Below are 23,365 nucleotides of genomic sequence, written 5' to 3' on the forward strand. Positions count from 1 at the left end.
TCTTATTAAAGCAAAACCTCCAATGCTTGATTTTATCTAATAATGTTGTGTGGCAACTTTGAAACTGTCTCATCCGTAGACACAAGGCAAGGAAAGGGTTTTGAGTCTTGATTTAAAAATTGAAATTTTCTATCAAACTTTGGAAGTTTTAATTTTAAACACAGAGTCATACAATTTATCTATATAGGGTAAATGTTTTTACTGTTATTATTAACCTTTATTTGTAGTTGTAGTTTTTAACTTCTAAATTAAATATTCATTACAAATTCAATTGAAGGAAGGTGGCACAAACAATGGTGAGGCGGAGAATAAGATTCCTATAGGCAAGGGTGTGAGACATCGCTTTTACTTTAGATTTGAAGTTCCTTGAAAGGCTATTATTGTCTTTTATACATTAAAAATAATTTATTTTTCATTAAAAAATATATGACTGTCCTACTTTAACTTACCCCAAACCAACCCTGGACTGGTAGCAAGTAGTATGTGTGAGGGAGTAGAGGACTCCAGGTGTGCAGCACAAGGTCAGGAGGAGGAGGTGACAGGTATAATCAAGAGGAGGGCCCTGAGTATGTTTCACATCTGCCCCTCGCCTTCAAAAAGTAAAGTAGCACTTATTACTGGTCCAACCAAAAGGCTTGTTTCCTGGGTCTTTCCCCAGGAGAGGGAACAACCCAACAGAGTCTTAGAAAAGGACTAGAAAGAAAAGAAAAGAGAGAGAGAGAGAGAAATGAAAACATATTTAACAGGGTGGTGGGATGATAGGTGAATTTGTGTCTCATGTTTCATTTACATCATCATCATATTCATGCTGAAATGAAGGTTTAGAGCCATCTAATGCAGACCATGCTCTTTGGAAGATGCGTGCATGTGTGGTGGTGGGGGTGAGTGTAGGCGTATTGTTTGTGAACCTGTTGGGGGGGTTGGAGATTGTAGTGTGTGGAGTTTGGAGGTCTGGAGTGTGTGTGTGTGTAACGGGAACGTGGGTGTGCGTGGGGTATATGAAAGTGTGAGAAGTGCGGGTTGTAGAACGTGGCGAGTGTGCACGGTGTGGTGTGCAGTTTGGAGTGTGAGAGTGTGGACTGAGAGGAGTGCGGGTGTGAGGGCGTCAGTGTGAAGTGGTGACCGTGTGTGAACCTGTGTGTGGAGAGCCCACAGGGCGTGCGGAGTCTGCAGTGTGAGTGAGGTAGGTACGCGGAGAGCAGACGTGTGTGCGTGACCCCCTCCCCCACGTCCCTTTCAGCCCCCTCCGCCCTGCACGCCCCGCCCCGTCTGCGGCAGCAGGTCCGGGCGCAGTGAGAGCGCGAGGTGGGGACCGCTCCTCTGCAGAACCGGCGGGAGAGGGGCGGGAGAGTTGGGGCGCGCGCCCGGAGCCGGAAGCGCACCGGTCCGCTGGGGCAGCCGCGGACATGTGCAGGATGTCCTTCAAGGTGAGCGCCGCGGCCTCCGGAAATGAGTGCTGGGGCAGGCGACAGACCCGCGGTGGCGCAGGCCGCACCCAGAGCGCCGCGGGGCCCGGTGGGTGGGGTGGGTGCCAGCGGGGGACAGGAGGTAACGACCGGGCTGGCATGGCTCTTGTGGTTTGTGGTTTGGTGGTGTGGGCTTTGCTAGAAAGGCTTTCGGTACTTCTGGCTGCAGGTCAGGTGAGCTTGGCCACGGGGAGCAGGGGCGGCGGGGACTGTCGCCAGGGTAACAGTCGGGGCGGGGACTTCTTCGGTCCCGCTTTCCTGCAGCCCCTCTCGGAGGGACTGGGCTATGGCAGGGATTCCCGGCTCTGCGTCCTCCTATCACGCCAGCTGTGGCACCGCTGCTGCCTACTCTCCGGAGTATTGGATGCTGAAGCCGAGTGACCAGCACAGGCTTCAGCGCCCAAAGGAGTCTTGTCTTAAAAGAGTTTATGGAAGTCATTCCATTATATCCCCACATTTTAGGGTGAAAGTGAGGTTAGCTGATTTCCCTCGTTGAAAGATTTTAATAAAAATAATAGTTAAACCGTTCTGAGCAGTTAAAATGTGCCCAACTCTGATACAAGGACATCACCGTTTATCTTCTGAATCCTCAAAAGACCCATGAGATTGTACTTTCTTGGCTTTTTTTTTTTAAACAAGAAAACTAGAACAGGGTAAATTAATTAGCTCCTCCAACAGTTTTGCAGCCAGTAAGTGAACGGTGTTAAGATTGAAACCTAGTGTGTCTGGATCCAAACCCATTGTAATCCCATCTTCTACTGTAGCTCATGTAAGCAGAGGAATGACGTGGTGAGATTTACATCTTGGAAATATTTCTGGCTACAGTTTGGAGAGTGGAGCTGGGAGACCAAACAGGAGGATGTTGGAGTCATCTTGTTAAATGGTACTGGACGAGGGCACAGGTGATGCAGATGGAAGGATTTGGACAAAATGACTGACTTTAAAATGTTTAAATCTACAGAATTCAGTAATTGATGTTATTCATGGAGTTAGGGGAGGCCAGAGGGGTAAAGAGAAAACGTTCAGTTTGGGATATGTAAAGTTTAAGGATTAATGGGAGTCCAAGAAGATATGTTGAATGGATAGTTGTACAAACTGGGAGCCCAGGCAAGTAGTCTGGGTGTGAGAGAGATGAGACTTAGGAGTGAGCAGGGTTAGGTGGTAACTGAACCCATAGGAATAAATGTGATTGCCCAGTGAGACCATGTAAAGATGGAAAATAAGAGGACTTAGGACAAAATCTTGAAGATCAAGGCTTAAGAATGAGCAGAATAAGAGAAGCCCATTGAGAAAACTGAGCAGCCAGAGATGTATGAGAACATACAGAAGCATGTGCCATCATTTCAGCCAAGAATCTCTAGTTTTTGAATAAATATAGAGAGGAACTTGGAGTTAAATACCACAGAGAAATCAAACAAGCTAAGAATTGAAAAGTGTCCATTGAATTTAGTAACAAAACAGCCACTCGTGACCTTGATGAGAGCACTTTCAGTGAAGTGTGGAGTCCAGGAGCCAGATTGCAATAACTTGAAAAGAGAGTGGGTGGAAACCATTAGGGTAGAGAACTCTTTCAAAAAATTCTGCAAGAAACAGTGGCTGTAGAAGGGATCCAGATTTGACCACGGCTTTGTTTGCTTTCAAATGGTAGAGACTTGAGTATTTTTAAATGATGATAGGCATCTCAACAATAAAAAGACAACCTAATTTTAAAGTTGGCAAAGGATATGAATATACATTTCTCCCAAGAAGATCTACAAATGGCCAATGAGCCCCTGAAAACATGCTCAACATTATAGTCATCAGGGAAATGCCAATCAAAACCACAGTGAGATGCCACTTCACACTCACTGGGATGACTGTGATCAAAAAGACAGACAATGACAAGTGTCGGCAAAGATGTGGAGAAATTAGAACCCTCATACATTGCTGGTAGGAAAGTAAAATGATACAGCCATATTAGAAAACAGTCTGGCCGTTCTTCAAAAAACTAAACATAGAGTTACCACATGACTCAGCTATTTCAGTCCCAGATTTATACTTAAGAGAAATGAAAGCATATGTTCACACAAAAACTAATACACAAATGTTCACAGCAATATTATTTATAATAGTCCCAAAGTGGAAACAACCCAAATGTCCATCAACTGGTGATAAACAAAATGTGGTATGTATTAATCAGCTTGGTCTGCAGTAACAAAATACTATAGACTGGGTAGTTTAAGAAACAGGAATTTTATATCTCACAGTGCTGGAGGCTAGGAAGTCCAAGATCAAGCTGCTAGCAGCTTCAGTGTATGGAGAGAGCCTTCTTCCTCACTTGCAAACAACTGTCTTCTTGCTACACCAGCTGGGAGTGAGGAAGCTCCGGTGTCTCTTTCTTTTCTTTTAAGGGCACTAACCCTATCATGGGGGCTCTACCACCATGGCCTAATCTACACTGAATTACCTCCCAAAAGCATGGAAGAACCTTGGAAACATTATGTTAAGTGAAAGAAGCTAGACACAAAAGGCCACATATTGTATGATTCTATTTATATGACATGTTCAGGATAAGGAAATCCATAGAGACAGAAAGTAGATTTAGTGGTTGTCGGGGTTGGGGAAGAAGAGGAATGATTGTTAATAGGTACAAAGTTTTCCTTTGGGGTGGTAAAATGTTTTGGAATAGTATGTGATTGTTGTAAAACCTTGAGAACACACTATAAACCATTGAATTAAATGCTCTAAAAGATTGAATTTTATAGTGTATAAATTACATCTCAATAAAAAAGTATTTTAAAATGCCAGTAGAGAGTGCTGAGAAGGCTTGGGAGTAGAGGGGCTAACTGAGCTGAGGGGCAGAGAGTAAGCAGGCTTTTATTAATTGTAGAGATTAACTAAACAGGTGAAGGAAAACCTTTTCCATTGGAATAGAAGAAAGGAGGTGAGGTTAAGCATGGATTTTGATGTTTTGTAAAGTGAAGGCCAGGATGCGGTCAAAGTTTGGGTTGGGCAGAAAGGGAAGTGCCAAAATTTTCAGTGAAGAGCAAAGAATGATCAGGTAGCAACAACTACCAGGTGAGGTGAGGCAGAGGATGAGAAAATGGAATGGCCTGAGGGTTGTAAAAAGCAGATTCATATACCTGCTACAAGGGCAGTTTCTGGAAACCAGGTGAGGAGGGTCCATCCCCATGTCCTGCCCTCAGGCTGGTGTGGGAGAAGGTCCAGCCTCTGCCAGGGAGCAGTGCTGGGGAGCTTTCCAGAGAGAAACAGAAGAAGCACTCTGTCCTAGGTAAAGATTAAATGGAGTTGACCTTCCATGAAGTTCCTGAGGAGGAGGGGAACAGTCTCTTAGTGGACGAAGCCTGCCCTAGCCCTAGCTCACATCATATCAAACATATTTAAGTGTACTCACAGCCACAGTAATAATAGAGACTTTTTATTGTATTTTGGAAGGATTTTTATAATACTGCTTTTAAAATTATTTAGTCATGAATCACATTTAATTTACATTTGTCCTTGATTTTTCTGCCTTTGCTATATATAGTTAGTAATTCTCGTGTAGTGAGAAAATCAGACCTACACGTTACTTTCATATGTCATCAATATTTTATGAATACCAGTTTTAGCAATTAAGTTGACAAAATGGTACATTTTGTAGCTTTTTAATTAAATATTCATTAACTCTGATTTTGCAGTCATAGATTAACTGTTTCATTTTCACAAGCTCCTAAAACACTCGTAGGTCCTAGGACCTAGGTCTCCAAAGCCTATGTTTAAAAGGCCCAGCATTGTTGGCTGAGTCTGTGGGAGAATAAATAGAGCTTCATAAATCACAATTAAGCCTCTGCTTGATGACTCAGAGTTACCACATGCAGGGCTATTTGCTGCTTCTGAACCACATGGACCCCTCTGCATCTTTTTTATTCTTCCTCCATTATGCTGTCAGCAGTCACTTCTCCCTGCTATGGGTTTGCCTCTGGTAAATCTCCCCTTTCACAACTGGAAACTCCTAAATTGATCTGGTTGGGAAAACAGACCCATGTTCTTTAGAATTATCCTTAAAGTGAAAGCAAACTCAGAATTCAGATCTGAGCCTTTTTGTGGAATAAAGTTCATGGACTTCAGTCCATCAACTTTTTACTTTATAACATATATTTCACCTACGCAGGACTTATTCTTAAGGACTGAGGTTGCCAAAAGTTGAACACAACTTGGGGGGGAAGGTTAGACTGACACAGTGAGGGAAGTTACCGTAAAGAGGTGACATAACTGGATAAAGAACACCACCAGGTCTTTCCTTAGCATGTGTTATCCAACCCGGTAAAGCATCTTAATACCATGTTTCATCTTGGTGATAGAAACTGTTCATGCCTTGGCCAAAAGTAGGAACTTGTGTATTTCATCCTTGTTCCCAAAGTATGTAAATTATCTCATAATCAACTCCAATTCACCAATCAACTGTAATTATTTGGATGAGCCACAGGAAAATAACTTTACGAAGCCATTTTTTTAACAGCTTTATTGAAATACAGATCACATACATATAATTCACCCATTTAAAGTATTCATTTCAGTCTTAGTGTGTTCGCAGAGTTGTGCCAATGTCAGAACAATCAATTTTAGAGTATTTTAATTACCCCAAAAAGAAGTCCTATACTCATTAGCATTCATTACCCCAAACATCCCAGTTTTAGATACTGCTAATCTACTTTCTCTCTATATAGATTTGCCTATCTGGTCATATACATTTTAAACAGACTTTAAACATGGTCTTGAGTTAAGAATTTGGAAATGCCGGTATTATATAAATCCTACTTCTAAGGCAGAATGCCTGGGGCAAATCGCTTTTTTCTGTTCAGTTTCCTATCACAGAAGTATAACAATACTGACAATGCATTGTTTAGGCTTCTTTAAAGCTTATTGAACATTCAGAAATTTTCAAGTACTTAGCATAAAGGGAAAATGGGTTACAATAGCCAGTAACACATCAAAAGCATCCTCTGCACATGGCTTCTCGATCCTTCACTGTATCCTTATTTCATGTGGCCTCTAAATTCGAAGAAATACATTATTGAACAAAGCTCACATCATCTTGATTGAATTAATAGGATACAACTGAAATCCACATTATTCTTTTCAATTTTAATTTTTATTTATTTTTTTATTACCATTTAGCCCCCTTATAGTCCCTCTTTCTACCCCGCAATCACCGCACTGTTGTCCATGTCCATGAGTTATTTTTCCTTTTTAAACCAGTAATTTAAATCTCAATCCTATCTTGACTTTTAGTTGGAATTCCAGTTCTGGAAAAATAACAATTTTCCTCCTATGTTTCCTCCACTCTTCCTTCCTGTTCTTAATTTCTGATAGTGTGCTAATGAACCATTTATGAGCCAAAATTCTGACAGTAAATGAGGGAAAAGAGAGAAGAAAATATGGCATATGTGGAAGCTTATGTTCAGTTTTACTCACATGGTAATAAAGATAGAAGACCTTAGACTCTGGACTCAGACAGATGTAGGTTTGAATCCTGGCTTGGTTTCTACCTAACTGTATAACCTTGAGTAATTCATTTCTGGGCCTTAGTTTCCTCATCTTGAAAATGAGAGTAATAATAACACCTGATTGCATTGTTCTGGAAATTAAATGCATCAGATCAGTGAAAGTGCTTAGCACACTGGTTGGTACACAGCAAGATCTCCACGTTGGTTGTCATTGCTGTTCCTCATACTAGGGCAACCAACAAGCCTGAGAGACACACACTGGTCTTGTAGAGCCAACAAAAATCAATAAAGAGGTTAAATAGTCATAGCATGATTGATAAAGTGCTTTACAATTTGTGTGAAGCATTTTCACATGCATCATCTCCTTTAAAGACCAAAGGGCTTGACCCTGGTCCACTCTATAGCATTTATGATTTCATGTATATTGTGCCCAAGAAGGTTTGGAGTTACCCAGGCAACGTGGTGGGTATAGACTCCAAAGAGAAGGAAGATCAAGGGACTTTGCATCTTGGTGGAAGAGGAGCTTAGAAGGAGGATAAGAAGGAGGTCATTGATCCAGCTGCCTATTCCTTGCCGTTTACAGGAGGAGAATTCCACAGGAGGTGGAACAGTATGACGGCTAAAAGAGCAGCAGCAAGTACCAGGCCAGCTGTAACTGAAGCCTGCCTTGTCATTTCCCACTTTCCTCACCTGTGCAGTGGGATGGTGACTATACCCACTTCAGTGAGCTGTGGTGAGGATCCAATGAGCTAGTATATGCAGACAGTATACCAAGTGGTACAGGATAAGCATTTAGTATTAGCTCAAGATCCCCGCCCTCCTGTAATGAGTGGGCCAGTAATGGATAGGCCACCGTGCGACAGGAGAACTTACCCATTTCTTTGCTAGACCTCTCCACCTAGATGCCCCATAGGCACTTGAAACTGCATGTTCAAAGCTGAACTTACCGTTTTTCCCAAAGTCTGTCCCTCATATGTTATTTCTAACTTTCATGAATGGCGCCCCATCAACCAGGCACTCAAACCAGAAACCTGAGAGTCAGCCAGGCTCCTCCCGCCTCTCCTGCACATACATTCTCAGACCAAGACTATTCAGTTTAGCTCCTTAAAATTCCTCCTTTCTCATCCTGCCATCCCACTATTGTTGCCTCAACTTGGGCCCTCATCATCTTCTTGCTCTGTCTATGCAGCAGTCTCTTTACCATTGTAGACACCAATCTTACTTGGTTCGAGTCCTCAGTCCATTCTCCCTGAGGCCGCCACAGGGACCTTCCTGAAACACAAAATAGATAGTCTCTCCCCATCTTAAAACCTTTGCTCTACTTGGCCATGCCCACCAGGATGAAGTGCAAACTCTGTTAGCATGACTCAGCAGCTTTTTCAGAATGTGATCCTGACTTCCTACCCTCTCTCCTCACACCCTTCATTCCAGCCTTTCTGAGGTGAAGATGGTTCCCAGATGCTGTGGGGAGCCTCCGGGTCTTTGACTCACCACCCTGTCTGCCTGGGACACTTAACACTCAGGCCCCTACTCATCTTTCAAAACTTCCCAAGAATTTCTTCTCTCTGAGGCCATCTTTGGCTGCCTTCCTCAGGTAGAATTGACTATTCTCTGCTCTCACCATAAGTAACTGCATTGCCACTCTAGCACCTGTAATAACTCTTGATGCCTCTTGACATGATTTATTTTCCTACTGGGCTCATAAAGCCATTTGTGAGCAGAGATCGGGTGACCCAAACCTCTGGTCCTAGCCCATGGCCAGTGCCAGTGACATGCTAGTGACTGAGTAAACAAATTCGCCTGGACAAGTATTTAATGAGCTTTGAGGGCTGTGCATGTACAGCTAGATTTCCTGTATGTTTACTGTCAAAGTGCATTCATGTGTATTGTCTCATGTAATCCTCCAACAACACATAAATGAGGTACTTCTATTATTGTTCCTATGCCCTGGCTGGTTTAGCTCAGTGGATTGAGCGTCGGCCTGCGAGCTAAGTGTCGCTGGTTCGATCTTCCAGTCAGGGTACATCAGAGAAGGAAAACTCTGACTCCAAAAAACCTCCGCTGCCTTGCGGCATACCTCTTCAGGGGAAAGGCTAAGGGAGTAAACCCCGACAGAAAATCCGGAGCCGGAGTCCCTAAGGCGGTTTGACGTTGTAGTCAACACCGGCAACTCCTGCGGCGCACCTGAACCCAAGCTGTATCGACTCCGTCTTTCCCTTGGACCCTTCAGCTGCGAAGAGAGGGGGGGTCTGCTGCATGGGCAACAGCAGACTCTCCATATCACCCTGCCCAGGCTCTGTAGCTTCAGCTTCACTGGAGAGGACACTCCAGCGTCATCGCAAGATGTCGATTCAACACGGGAGGAGACAGATACCATGTCACTCCCGAGTCGGACTGCACAGCCATTCTCGGCGGTGCAGATAGACTCTGAAGAAGCTACACCATCGTCTCTGGAGACGGACGGTTGCCGACGACGATTATTGTTCCCATTTTATTGCTCAAGGTCACAGAGCTGGGAAGTAGCAGGGTCAGAACTTGAACTCAACTCTTCCTCACCCAAAGTTGACTACTCTGTCATGCCTTCATCTCCCTGTTAACCAAGCTCTTGATGGAATGTGAAGTATTTACAGCTATTCACAAAGCTTGCTTTCTAAAGCCTTACCAGGAACCAAGCTGTGTAGCCTCAGCAGGAGAGGAATCCCTGAGGTCATCCTAAAGGCAGGAGAGGCTGCTGACTGGAGAGCTCTTGATGACAATAGAAGGCTGTGGTTTGATGATGGTTTTTGAAAGGTATTTGGGGTTCTTGTGAAACAACAAAAACATTGAAAATGATTTGCAATTTATTACTCTCAAGTTTTCATGTTTCAGGAGAAGCCGGCAGAGCTATTCCATGGTGCATAATAGGTTGTCTTCCTAGATTCCCTCCCAAACTTCATTTTGGCCTTGTGCAATGTCTATTAAAAGGACATTGTTTCATGATTTATTATACAGGTCAAACCTGCCTTACCATTACTTCACCCAGTTAGTACCAACTATAATGTGAGACCTGGCCTGATACAAAAGCCACAAATGCTGGGTGTGAACACCGCCATTGCAGCGTGGCTTGAAAACTCCTGGGATGGTAAAATGTACACCTTCGGGGAAAGCAAATTGTTCACTTGGAATTTGAGGTGATTTGTTTTCCTCACAACGGAGCCAGGAAACTATTCAAAGTATGTTTGTAATCTGCTTATCACTCCCTGCTTCGCCATGCTCTCATCCAAGAATGCACAAGAGCCCTCAGTTGTGCATGTGTTGAAGGTTCTGGAATGGAATTCTCACATACCACCCCGCTGTCACTGTGCTTTCATTTAGATGGCTCCACAGAGTAGCTTGAATTGTTGGTGTTTTATCTTTAACTTAGCACAGGTAAGTTAGATATTGTATTACATACCTTCTCCATATACTTAAAAAGCACTGCAGAAAAGCTCTTTCGGGTCAGGTAGGTGTTTTAAGCACACCCCAAAAAAGTCTTTTTGTTAAACAATTTGAATATTTGAGAATTTTCCGAGACCAGCAAAATTCTTTATTTAGTACCAATACTCTGAGTTTAATTTTGCCTTCTGATCTAACTTTGTAAAGAAAAGGGGAGATAGGGAAGGAAACTAGCGTTTGTAAGTATTTATGATGTGTTGGGCCCTGCAGCTAACCTGCATCATTTAATCCTTATCTTAAACTACAAGGCAGATAGTATGATCTCCATCTAAGCGAAAGGAAATTGAGACCCATGAGGGTCAAGTCCAAACCCAGAGCTGTGGTTCTTCCAAGCCTGTCTTCTCCCCTCTGCCCCCACCATGACTGTTATAATATGTATGAAACCAAATCAATGTTTTCGAGAAGGAACTTGCACTGCAATCAACTCTGCCACTCCCAGTAAGAAGTTTTCCAGCTCTGTTCCTTCCATAGGTCTGGTTCCAACATTAACTTTGCAACTTAAAAATAACCCAGCATGAAGGATCCATATAAGGACACATAACAGCTTTTTCTGCTCAGTTCCTGGTTTTTAACTGGAACCTCTGGCAGGTTCCAGCTAACACCAAGAAAATTAGGTGATGAGAAAGTGCAGCGTTTTCCCAGACAGCCGGAATTGCGTAGAAACTGTTGAGGGCATAGAAAAGGTGCTAGTAAACTCCTTTGGGAGGTCAGAATTGGGAGCAATTTTCTCTGCTTAAAGGTGAAGAGAGATTTGGGAATGTTTCAGGGAGGAAATAGCATTTAAACAGAGCCTTGGCCTTGAAGGATGGGGAAAAACTCATTTCAACAGAAAGGAAACTGTGAACAAAGACAGAGGCAGGAAAGTGAGTGCATTGGTGGGAAATAGGGTATTAATAGTGCTGTATTATCGACAACTTGTGCTTCATAAACAGCACTGGGGCTCAGCTGTCTGCTATAAAACAGTGCCTTCCATAGCCAAGTATGTTACAGTTATCTGTTGTTGGAGGAGCAATCTTGCAAATGATACAACATATCTGGAAATTCTGCCTTTTAAGTGGTATATGTTTGCGTAGAAGTGGCGATGTTAACTAATGTTGATTTCAAGATCTTGTTTCATTTTGCTTCTGCAGAAGGAAACTCCACTTGCCAATGCCACATTCTGGGCAGCGAGGAGAGGAAACCTGGCTCTGCTCAGGCTCTTGCTGAACAGCGGTCGGGTGGATGTGGACTGCAGGGACAGTGTATGGATGGACTCATTCGGTATACGCATGCCCAGAGCATGCCATGTCCCCCTGTTGGCATGAGAACACCCATGAATACATTTCCCTTAACAGTGCTTATCTACTCTTTCATGTGTTTGCTTGCTTTATCCTTTTCCAAAAGTCCAGGGCACTGTGGTGAACTTAAAAATGTATTAAGGAAACTATTATGTGCATAAAACAGAAGGAGGCCACAACAGGGGAAGAGACACTTCCCCAGGAATCAGAACTGGCAGATTCCAAGAAACGGGTGTTTAGTTAGAGAATTCAAACCAGCAGCTTTCATGAAAAGGTGGAGATAATTTAGAGCAGAAGCGGGCTGCTGGGGAGGTGGAAGTCAGGCTTTTTTCTACAAGGATGAGAGAGCTGAGAAATGGGAGCCTCTGGGAGCTTCTTACCCTCCCATTACCTTTGCAAACATCAATACACTAATTGGCAATTAAGGGGAACTAAAAATAGACGCTACTTCTGGCTGGCAGGCTTGGGCTAAGAAAGCCCCTCCCTCCCCGGGCAGAGGTAATGATTTCTCTGTACTCAGCGTGACTTCTCTACATCCCTGGGGACAAGGAGGACCTCAGATGAGAGAAAGAGCAGAGATGTTTTGATTTTAGGATTTAAATAAAAATGTTTTTTATAGGAGTCTCATTGTTTTCCTGAACACAGGATGTGCCATTTACAGCTTTTATTGCGAAAATTTGGTCATTGAATCAGCCACCAGCCACAGGGAGCTACCAGTGTGTGCTCCAGTGCACCCCTTGGGGCATCGGTGCAGGGTACCGGGGTTTGCACCTCCAGATCCACTCACACCCTTCCCCAGCTTCCCCTGTGCTCCAGCACCTGAACCTGTGTGGCCTGTCCCAGTAGACTTGCTTCCCTCTTTCTTCCAGTTGGGTTTGCCCAGTGGGAGCATTAGCAAGAGTTAAAGAGTTGAAAAGCAGGGAGGTTGAAGAGCCCAGGGCACCCCGCTTTCTCTGGTAGCAGCATCCTGGGAGCCACCACCTCCCCATTGCCTTCAGGCCTGGGCCTGCGGCGGAGCCCACTTTTACAGTTCCCAGTGCCCCTACTACAGGGCACGGCGTTATAAATAGTCTCTTTGTTAAACTTTCTTCCAGTTACCCCAGTTTCAATGTACCATCTGTTCCTTGCTGGGATCCAGACTGCTGGAGGTCTTTGGCATCTGGCCACTGGCCACCCCGATCTTACTTGGGTCTCACTAGGCAATAGAGCCACATGGGCAAAACTGAAGTAGGGACGCTGGTGTTCATTGCAGCCTCATCCACCAACCAGGCTGATGGCCACTTTTTCCCCCTTTTTTGAAGCCACTCCCTTTGCAGGCACCCCTGTGACTTTCAGCTTCCCAAGGTCACCACATAGTGCCACACACGTCCTACCCCCCAGACTGTACCCCACACTCTCAGCCCCCTCAGTGCCCTTTTCCCATCAGAGGTCACCACCTGCCACCATCTCCTTTCCCCTTAGGGCTCACACTCTGTCTCTATCTGCAGGGTGACCCAGAAGCTATTTTGATCCAAAAAATTGCTTCTATAAATACATACTATGTTTTTAGGTTACTCCTTGTTTAAAGCAAAAAACTCATTTTATCAGGAGCTTTCAGGAGAGATGATTCCTTAACCCAAAGGAGCAAGTCTAAATGATAATTTCAGACACTTATTTTGAAAGGGCTTCTGGTGGTGGCTGAGGGGCAGGGAGGTGTTGGGAACAGCACAGGCCATTGTTTCCTCCAAATTTCCCTGACTGGGTTTCAGCCTCCTCCACATGCCACTTGAACATGAAGTCTGGGTTTCAGGATGGTTTCTTCTTGTGGCGAATGATCGCTAGGCTAGTATTGCCCTCACCAGTGGGGCCAAACCTCAGGAACCCTAGGATGCCTGTGAAAGCTGATAGGATGCAAGGAGAGGTCCCAGGCCTTTGCCAGGAGCTGCTCCTAACCTCAGGTATGAGCACATTCAAACTTTTCCAACAAATAGCTTTGTAAAGACAAATATACATTTTCTTTAGGCCGCACACTATGGGCAGCACTTTGATTTGCTAACACTCATTCAGCTTCGATTTCTAGATTAATGCTGCCTTTAATGATATTTACATTTTTCTCTTTGCTCATCTCTGACACTTTTACCACAAAGATGTGCGATAGCAAGGTTATTTTAGTATTTTTTAGATATATGAATTATGTAATTCACCATCTTGTCAGTTTTGGTCTTTACTACATTTATATGTACTATGTCCTCTGTTCAAAATCAGCTCATTTACATTTCAACCTCAGGTAACAAAATGAAGTAACATTAATCATAAGAGAATTAAAAGCAATCAAGCTTATAGGCTTTTGTATATAAAGGAAATATTTTTGTGTAACTTAAGTTATCAACAGTTATGACTTCTTTATTCTCTTTTTCCTTTATCTCAACCTCTTTTCTCAATTGGCCATCATGTAGAATTGAAGCACAATCTTTAAGGAAGCATTTTTGTTCTTTGTTTCATTCATCTTTAATACAGATGAGCCTAATTTTTTATTTTCTTTTTTTAAATATTAAAATTAAGTGCTTTGTGTTTCCTCTGGCTCATTATTGATTTTTATTTTGAGACCAGTGACCCATAATAAAAAATTTTTTCTCAACTCATGTAAAAAATATAGTCATAGCTTTATGTTTAGACTGGCTTTATTTATTTTTATTTTTTTATTTTTTATTTTTACATTACCCTATGTCCCCTTTCTCCTGGCTATCACCACACTGTCCATGTCCATGAGCCTTTTTTCCTTTTTGCTCAATTCCTCCACCCCCTACCCTAACCCTCCCCATTAGCTGTCATCCTGCTCTCTACCTATGAGTCTGTCTCTATTTTGCTGTTAGTTCAGATTGTTAGAGTCTACATATGAGTGAAATCATATGGTATTTGTTTTTCTCTGACTGACATTTCACTTAGCATAATGTTCTCCAGGTCCATCCATACTGTCGCAAAGGGTAAAATTTGCTTTTTTTTTTTACGGCAAGTAGTGTTCCATTGTGTAAATGTCCCATAGTTTTATCTACTCATCTACTAATGGACACTTGGGCTGCTTCCACATCTTAGTGATTGTAAATAACACTGCAGTGAACATACGGGTGCTTATGTTCTTTCAAGTTAGTGTTTTGGGTTGATTTGAATATATTCCCAGAAGTGGGATTGCTGGGTTAAAGGCAAATCAATTTTTAATTTTTTGAGGTATCTCCATACTGCTTTCCACAGTGGCTGCACCAGACTGTATTCCCACTGACAGTGCATGGGGGTTCCCTTTTTCTCCACATCCTTGCCAGCACTTGTTATTTGTTGATTTATTGATGATAGCCATTCTGACAGGTGTGAAGTGATATCTCATTGTGGTTTTGATTTGCATTTCTCTAACGATTAGTGACATTGAACATCTTTTCATATGTCTGCGGGCCCTCCGTCTGTCCTCTTTGGAAAAGTTTCTATTCAGGTCCTTGGCCCATTTTTCAATTGGTTTGTTTGTTTCTTTGGTGTTGAGTTTTGTAAGTTCTTTATAAATTTTGGATATTAACCCCTTATCAGATGTATTGGCAAACATGTCCTCCCATTCAGTGGATTATCTTTTTACTTTGTTGATGCTTTCCTTTGCTGTGCAAAAACTTTTTAGTTTGATGTAGTCCCATTTGCTTGTTTTTTCTATTGTTTCCCGTTCCTAGAGAGATATATCTGATAAAATATTGCTACGAGCAATGTCCAAGATTTTGCTGCCTGTTTTCTTCTAGGATTTTTATGATTTTGGGTCTAAAATTTAAGTCTTTGATCCATTTTGAATGTATTCTTGTGTGTGGTGTAAGAAGGTGGTCTAATTTCATTTTTCTGCACATATCTGTCCAAGTTTCCCAATACCATTTATTGAATAAACTATCTTTAGCCCATTGTATTGGCTTGCTTCCTTTGTCAAATATTAATTGACTATAAAGGTGTGGGTTTATTTCTGGGCTCTCTATTCTGTTCCATTGATCTATGTTTTTATGCCAGTACTATGCTTTTTCTATTACTCCCGTCTTATATTACAGTTTGATATTAGGTAGCATGATTCCTCCAACTTTGTTCTTCTTTTTCAGGATTGCTGTTGCTATGTGGGGCCTTTTATGGTTCGCTGTAAATTTTTGAAATATTTTTTCTAGTTCTGTGACATATGTTATTGCAATCTTGATAAGAATTATATTGATTCTGTAGTTGCTTTGGCTATTATGGACATTTTAGTGATGTTAATTTTTCCTGTCTGTGAGTATGGCATGTGCTTCCACTTATTTGTATCTTCTTCAATTTCTTTCTTGAGAGTCATAATTTCTGAGTTCAAGTCTTTTATATCCTTACTCCTTGTATTCTTTTTTGAAGCAATTGCGAATGGGATTGTTTTCTTAAGTTCCCTTTCTGTTAGTTCATTATTGGCATATAAAAATGCAACCAATTTATGGATATTAATTTTGTATCCTGCTATTTTGCTGAATTTATTTATCAGTTCTAGTAGTTTTTTGGTGGAATCTTTGGGGTTCTCCATGTACAGTATCATGCCATCTGCAAATAAAGACAGTTTTACTTCTTCCTTTCCAATTTGCATGCCTTTTATTTCTTCTTCTTGTCTGATTGCTGTGGCTAGGTCTTCTGGTACTATGTTGAATAAGAGAGGTGAAAGTGGACATCCCTGTATTGTTCCCAATATTAAGGGGAACTCTTGTAGGTTTTTTTTTTACCATTGAGTCTGATGTTGGCAGTGGGTTTGTCATATATGGCCTTTATTATGTTTAGGTACGTTCCCTCTATTCCCACATTGCTGAGAGTTTTTACCATAAATGGATGCTGGATTTTATCAAATGTTTTTTCTGTATCTATTGATGTGATCATGTGGCTTTTATCGTTCATTTTGTTTAGGTGGTGAATCACATTTATTGATTTATGAATGTTGTACTAGCCTTGCATTCCCAGAATAAATCCCACTTGATCGTGGTATATGATCTTTTTTGATGCATTGCTGTTTTCAGTTTGCCAATATTTTGTTGAGGATTTAAGCATCTATGTTCGTCAGTGGTATTGACCTCTAATTTTCTCTTTTTTTATAGTGTCTTTATTTGGTCTTGTAATTAAGGTAATGTTGAGTTTAGGAGCCTTCCCACCTCTTGAATTTTTTGAAATAGTTTGAGAAGCAGAGGTGTTAGTTCATCTCAGAATATTTGGTAAAATTCCCCTGTTCCAGTTCAGGACTTTTGTTTGTTGGGAGTTTTTTGATTAGTGCTTCAATTTCACTAAGTATGATCTGTCTATTCAGATTCTCTGATTCTTCCTGATTTAGTTTTGGAAGAGTGTATGTTTTTAGGGATTTATCCATTTTGTCCAGGTTGTCCAGTTTGTTGGCATATAGATGTTCATAATATTTTCTTGCAATCCTTTATATTTCTGTGGTGTCCATTGTTATTTCTCCTCTTTCATTTATGATTTTATTTATTTGGGTTCTTTGTCTTTTTTCTTGATGAGGCTGGTTAAAGTTTTCCTAATCTTGTTTATCTTTTCAATGAACCAGCTCTCAGATTTGTTGATCTTTTGCATTGTTATTTTTAGACTCTATTTCATTTATTTCTGCTGTGAACTTTATTATCCCCTTCCTTCTACCCACTTTGAGCTTTGTTTGTTGTTCTTCCTCAAGTTCTTTTAAGTGTGAGGTTAGATTGTTTATTTGAGATTTTTCTTGTTTCTTGAGGTAGGCCTATAATGCTATGAATTTCCCTCTTAGGATTGGTTTCCCTGCGTCCCACAGCTTTTGAATCATTGAGTTCTCATTTTCATTTGTTTCAAGGTGTCTTTTGATTTCTTCCTTGATATCATCGTTGACTCATTCATTGTTTAATAACATGTTATTTAGCTTCCATTTCTTTGCGTGTTTTTCAGTGTTCTTGTGATTGATTTTTAGTTTCATAGCATCATGGTCAAAGAAGTTGCTTGATATGATTTCAATCTTCCTAAATTTATTGAGACCTGTTTCCAGTCCTAACATGTGATCTATCCTAGAGAACATTCCATGTGCATTTGAAAAGTATGTATATTCTGCTGCTTTGGGGTGAAATGCTCTGAAGATATCAATTAAATCCATTTGATCTAGGGTGTCATATAAGACCACGCTCTCCCTGTTGATTTTCTGTCTGGAAGACCTATCCACTGAAGTCAATGGGCTGTTAAAACCCCTGACTATGACTGTATTTCTGTCAATCTCTCTCCCTTTATGTCCATCACGTTTTGCTTTACATACTTACATGCTTTTGGGTTGGGTGTTTACTAGGGTTGTATCCTCTTGTTGGATCATTTCCTTTATCATTATGTAGTGTCCTTTTTTTGTCTCTTTGTCTTAAAGTCTATTTTGTCAAATATAAGTACTGCTACCCCATATTTTTTCCCTTTCCAGTTGCATGAAATATCTTTTTCCATCCCTTTACTTTTATTCTGTGTGTATCTTTCAATCTGAGGTGGGTCTCTTGGAGGCAGCATATATATGGGTATTGTTTTCTTATCCATTCAGCTACCCTATATCTTTTGGTTGGAGGATTTAAGCCACATTTAAGGTGATTATTAATAGATATGTATTTAGTGCCATTTTATTGTTAGACTATTTTCCTCTGTTTTTTTTTTTTTTTCTTCTTTTTTCTTTCTCTTCTTCTTAAAACAATCCCTTTAACATTTGTTGCAGTACTGGTTTGGTGTTAACAAACTCCTTTAGCTTTTTCTTGTCTGGGAACCTCCTATTTCTCCTTTCATTTTAAATTATAGCTTTGCTGAGTAAAGTAGCCTTGATTGTAGGTCTTTGCTTTTCATCACCTAGTTTATTTCAGTCCAGTCCCTTCTGGCCTGAAATGTTTCTGTTGAGAAATCAGATGACAGTCTAATTGGTGCTCCCTTGTATGTAACTATCTGTTTTTCTCTTGTTGCTTTTAGGATTCTCTCCTTTAAGCCTTGATTAATTATTGTGTGTTTTGGTGTAGACCTCTTTGGGCCCAACTTGTTTGGAACTCTCTGAGCTTCTGAACTTGTGTGTCTTTTTCCTTCACCCAATTAAGGAAATTTTCAGTCATTATTTCTTCAAATAGGTTCTTGATCCCTTGCTCACTCTCTTCTCCTTCTGGTATTCCCACGATGCAGATTTTGTTATGCTTCAGGTTGTCTAAAATGTTTCTTCTGCTCTCCTCATTTTTTTAAATTCTTTTTTTTTTTTTCCTTTTGCTGCTTTGCTTGAGTGGCTTTTTCTACCTTATCTTCCAAATCACTGATTCAATCCTCTGCTTCGTCTAACCTACTATTTATTCCTTCCAGTGTATTATTTATTTCAGATATTTCATACTTTACTTCTGACTGGTCCTTTCTTGTGGTTTCTTTGTCTTTTTTAATGCTGTTGAGTATCCTTATAATGATTACTCTAAACTCTCTATCTGATAAATTGTTTGCCTCCATTTCATCTAGTTCTTCTTTTGGAGAAGTCTCTTGTTCTTTCATTTGGAGCCTGTTTCTTTGTTTTCCCATTTTGGCTGTCTCTTTGTGTTTGTTTCTATGTATTAGGTAGATCTATAAGACTCTGGTGCAGGCCTAAGTCAAACCCTGCCTTTGACTGGCCATGGGAAATCTGGGGCTATCAGCAATTCACAGCTTGTTGCTCCCTCTGCCGGGCCTTGGGCCTTCGTGTGTGCAGAAACAACCAGGCTGCATACCAAGGCTGGCTTTTATCAGCACCGAACCCAGGGGAGGGTTAGCTAAAGTCTCAGAGCTCCCAGAGGTCCGCCTTAGTTATTAAACTTTATCAGTGATATAGCCTCAAGCTGTATTCAGCAGCCCAGCTGAAGCTTCACAGGGTGGGGCAAAGTAGTTTCTGCAGGCAGGGCTATTGCTTCCCCTCAGGCTGATGCCATTTGGGGAGGAGTGCTCCACCTTAGAAGGATGGCCTCTGCAGTATAGGGAATGATTCAGCACAGGGATCCTGGTGGCTTTTCCTTCAGGTCTCTCCCCAGAGCCTCCAGCCCCAGACTCTTCTTACATGTTTCTAGTCCACTCTGCCCTCCCTCTGCTGGAGCCCAGGGTAAGTAGCTGCAAACAAAATTTTGTGTGTTCGCCCTCTAAGAACCTCTCTGAATCTCCAGCCATCTCTCTCTGGCAGACAGAAACCTCACTGCTTTTCGCATCTATATGTTATTTGGGTTCCAGTCCCAGTTTGGTGCTACAGGCTGGGGAGCCCAGCTTGGGGTTTAGACCCCACACTTTTCAAGGGGAACCCCTCTAGCCACTGAGATACCCCTTTGGAACTTCAGCTGCCACCCATGGGAGCCCCACCAGTCCTCTCACACCTCCTCCTCACTCCCTACCAATCATATTGTGATGAAGTGGTTTCTTCTGTCTATCCGTGGTTATAAGGCTTCTCTTCAGCTAGTGTTCAGGATTGTCTCTCAACAATTTAGTTGTAATTTCAGATTGGTCTTGGGAGGAAGTTAGTGTAGCTTCCACTTACTCCTCCACTATCTTGGGTCTCCACAATCTATATAAAATTGTTCACATTCAAGAGAAAGTTGGTAATACCAAGCTTGCCCCTCCAATCTTGGAAAATATGGAGGAAGGAGTTCAACTGAATAATGGATGGTACAGGCCCTGGCCCGGTAGCTCAGTTGGTTAGTGTTGTTCCAATATGCCAAGGTTGCAGGTTTGATCCCTGGTCAGGACACATACAAATATCAACCACTGAATACATAAATATGTGGAACAACAAATCAATGTTTCTCTTTCTCTCTCATCCTTTGTTTAAAATCAATTAAAAAGATAATGGATAGTACAGCCTTCATGAAGGTCTTACATTGAAATACCAAATACAGTCATATGGGGTAGAGAAATTATCATGGAGTACTTCTGTGAAGCCATTAGCTTTTCTTGACTCTACTTATACTTTTTATTTATAGCAAACAAGATCTCCAAAAGTAGCATTGTCATTCACAGAAGTCAACAAAAACCAGATGATAATATTTATTGAACTATTATAATATTATTTTAATACCTAAGATTTGCTGAATTAATATCTAACATAACTCTTCTAAGTCCATTGCCTGAATTACCTCTTTCTTGTATTTAATTTAATCAGGCAGATATTTTAATTATTCCTCATTTTACAGACAAGGAGAATGAGCCTTTGAAATGTTAGATAGTCTGCCCGAGGTTATACTGTCAGGAACTACTGAACTCTACTGCCTTCCTACAAAATCCCACAGATGTAAACAGCACAATGCTCCTAAGAGTCACTTTTCCCCATATCCTAGAAAGCCTTCCTCACATGCAGAACTGTCTGTCTCTTGTCATTCACTCCTGGAAGGCAGGTTTCTGACCATGCAGGTGTAGTGGTTCAGATTACAATTCTAAGCCCTTGGGAACAACTACAAATTAAACTACAAAAGACCACTTAAATTGGAGGGCTTCATATCAGATGGTCTACTTCAAGTCCTTGAATCTGAAAGCTGGAAGAGACCTTGGTGATAACCCTGTCCAACCCCTCATTTTTAAAGACGAGGTAAATGAGCCCCAGGAATTATAAGCAAGTTGCCCTAGTTACACTGTTAGTTAATGACAGTCGTAAACTTGGACCCCACGACTCTTACCTCTATAGTCATTATTTCATCACAGTGCCTTTCATCTCTACCTAAATCAGTTTGAAGATAAAGACTTCTAAACCCTGAAAACAACCGGTACCATTTAACCCATTTTTTGTATTAATGCAGGGTTTCGGCTCAAGATCATTTAAAATGAATCATAAAATGAGATCATTACGTCACTGGTGCTTTAAAACGCAGTAACCGTGGTTCACCTGGACTATATTTCTGAAGTTAATGGAAGAAATAAATTTTTAAATTGAAAATTCCATCTTTGGCAATTTTCACTTTGCTCTTCCCCCATCTAGTCTGCATTATAAGTTAGTCATAAGACACTTCTATCACTGTGGGAAATTTTGTGCTTGGATATGCCCTTGGTGGAGCTGACATCTCTAGCCTCTCCTCCAGTACCACTCTCTGACATGTGATGGCCTGCCTGTTCATCTGTCTCTCCTCCCTCCAGTGTGGCACCACACTCCTCATGGTCGCCTCCTATGCCGGTCACATAGACTGTGTGAGGGAACTCGTTCTCCAAGGAGCAGACATCAATCTCCAGAGAGAGGTAAGTCAAGTTTTGCACTTCAATAAGAACAACCAAAGTGACAGAGGCTTGAGGTTTTCACAATAGTGAATTGTTAAAAAGGGCAAGAGTAATCATTGCTTTTCTCCTGTATGATGCTAAAGCCCAGATTGCAGACTTTATTGTTCCTAAAATAAGGCACATTGATTGTATTTCAGTTGAACATATCTTCTCAGGCACATGTTGCATTCTGAGGTAACCATACCTCTAACCACACCCCTTAAACACAAATATTTTGTCCCAAGCTTAAATCAGTTTCTTCCCTTGGGATGAGATGCTATAGAATTCATAGGATTTTCATAGAGAGCATCATAGTTTTAGAAGGATTATGTCACTGACCTGTTCTTAATGAGGCTCACTTGCTAGACTATCTCAACCATCCCCACCAAACCATATTTTCAAAGGACTTCTCTTGACTGGCTATGTATTAAATAAGTTCTGCCCCCAAAATCCATGTGGTGAGTGAGCACTGGATGAAAATGTGAGTGTGTTCCCATCCTTTATTCAAGGCTAATCTTGGGAGTTCCATCTGGCCAGAGGACCCATTCTTGGTCTGATGTAGAAGGACAATGGGTGGCTAGGACATTTTCATATACTTTGGGATTCAGGTCTGAGGAGGGTACATTTATTTCCAAGGCAATATAGGGCCTGGGAAACTATCCTTAATGGAGACACATGCACAGGTCAGTCCACACTGACTCAGAACCAGACTAGAGCACTTGGTTTCCATGCTCTGCTCTGACTGAGAGGCCTGCCCTATAGTTGTTTTAAAAAGGATGATTCATTAACCAAACTTTCACCGAGCAATATACCTTGTCTTCCAGGCTGGTCTGCCACCCTGTATGGAGCAAATTAAGGTGTACCATATGTAAGGGCTAGATGTTCTGCAGGGTATCTAGAAGTCTTATCTCCCCTCTTAGTGTCACCTTGGCCATAGGCCATGGGAAAGTGACACTTACTGGATAGAATCTGGAGTCTGGTTCTCGTTGCCTTGGATCAGCAAGCCTGGTCTGTTGAGAGAAGCAGTACAAAGAGACTACAGCAAGTCCAACCAGTCTTCTCACAGACAGCATCTTCTGATCAATTTCCATAACCCTGGATCATTGTTTTAGGTCATTTTCACTTCAGCAGCTGATTTTCCTCTTGGAAGAAAATGCTTGGGCCCATTTAGAATCACAATTTAAAATTACCCCCATCTTTTAATTTTTTCCTCTCTGCTTTAGTCTTTATTTTAACTTTAAGGAAGAAACAGAGTTTTCTCTAATAAAAACAATATGATCCAGCTCTGCTTACTCAAAAACTTTATCCTTAAAGACAAATTCAACATGCACAAAAATATCTTCATAACACCTTAGAAAGCTGGGAGAAGAAGAGAAACATTTGTTTGATTTCCAGCCAATGTATAGTTGGTTCCAATTGCTCAGCTAATGTTCTGAAGAGGGGAACT

General features: G+C 41.4%; 1 protein-coding gene across 7 annotated transcripts in view; it reads left to right on the top strand.

The window, feature by feature from the left end:
- The first annotated feature begins 1,248 nt into the window (after nucleotides 1-1,248).
- ANKRD29 (ankyrin repeat domain 29) overlaps nucleotides 1,249-23,365 on the top strand; it is a 51,395-nt gene continuing 29,278 nt past the window's right edge. Inside the window, exons 1-4 of one of the 7 annotated variants that reach the window (XM_090285721.1) lie at nucleotides 1,249-1,427; nucleotides 7,536-7,685; nucleotides 11,557-11,686; nucleotides 21,802-21,900. In XM_090285721.1, the coding sequence (XP_090141847.1) occupies nucleotides 11,648-11,686; nucleotides 21,802-21,900 (138 nt within the window). In that variant the 5' untranslated portion in view covers nucleotides 1,249-1,427; nucleotides 7,536-7,685; nucleotides 11,557-11,647. Of the gene's footprint in view, nucleotides 1,428-2,233; nucleotides 2,369-7,535; nucleotides 7,686-10,810; nucleotides 11,687-13,584; nucleotides 13,641-19,436; nucleotides 19,790-21,801; nucleotides 21,901-23,365 lie in introns of those variants that run through there. The other 6 variants (XM_090285722.1, XM_090285723.1, XM_090285720.1 and 3 more) reach the window with 6 other exon arrangements.

The sequence above is a fragment of the Furipterus horrens genome, unplaced genomic scaffold, assembly GCF_987537825.1.
Source record: "Furipterus horrens unplaced genomic scaffold, mFurHor1.1.pri manual_scaffold_8, whole genome shotgun sequence".
Classification (NCBI taxonomy): Eukaryota; Metazoa; Chordata; class Mammalia; order Chiroptera; family Furipteridae; genus Furipterus; species Furipterus horrens.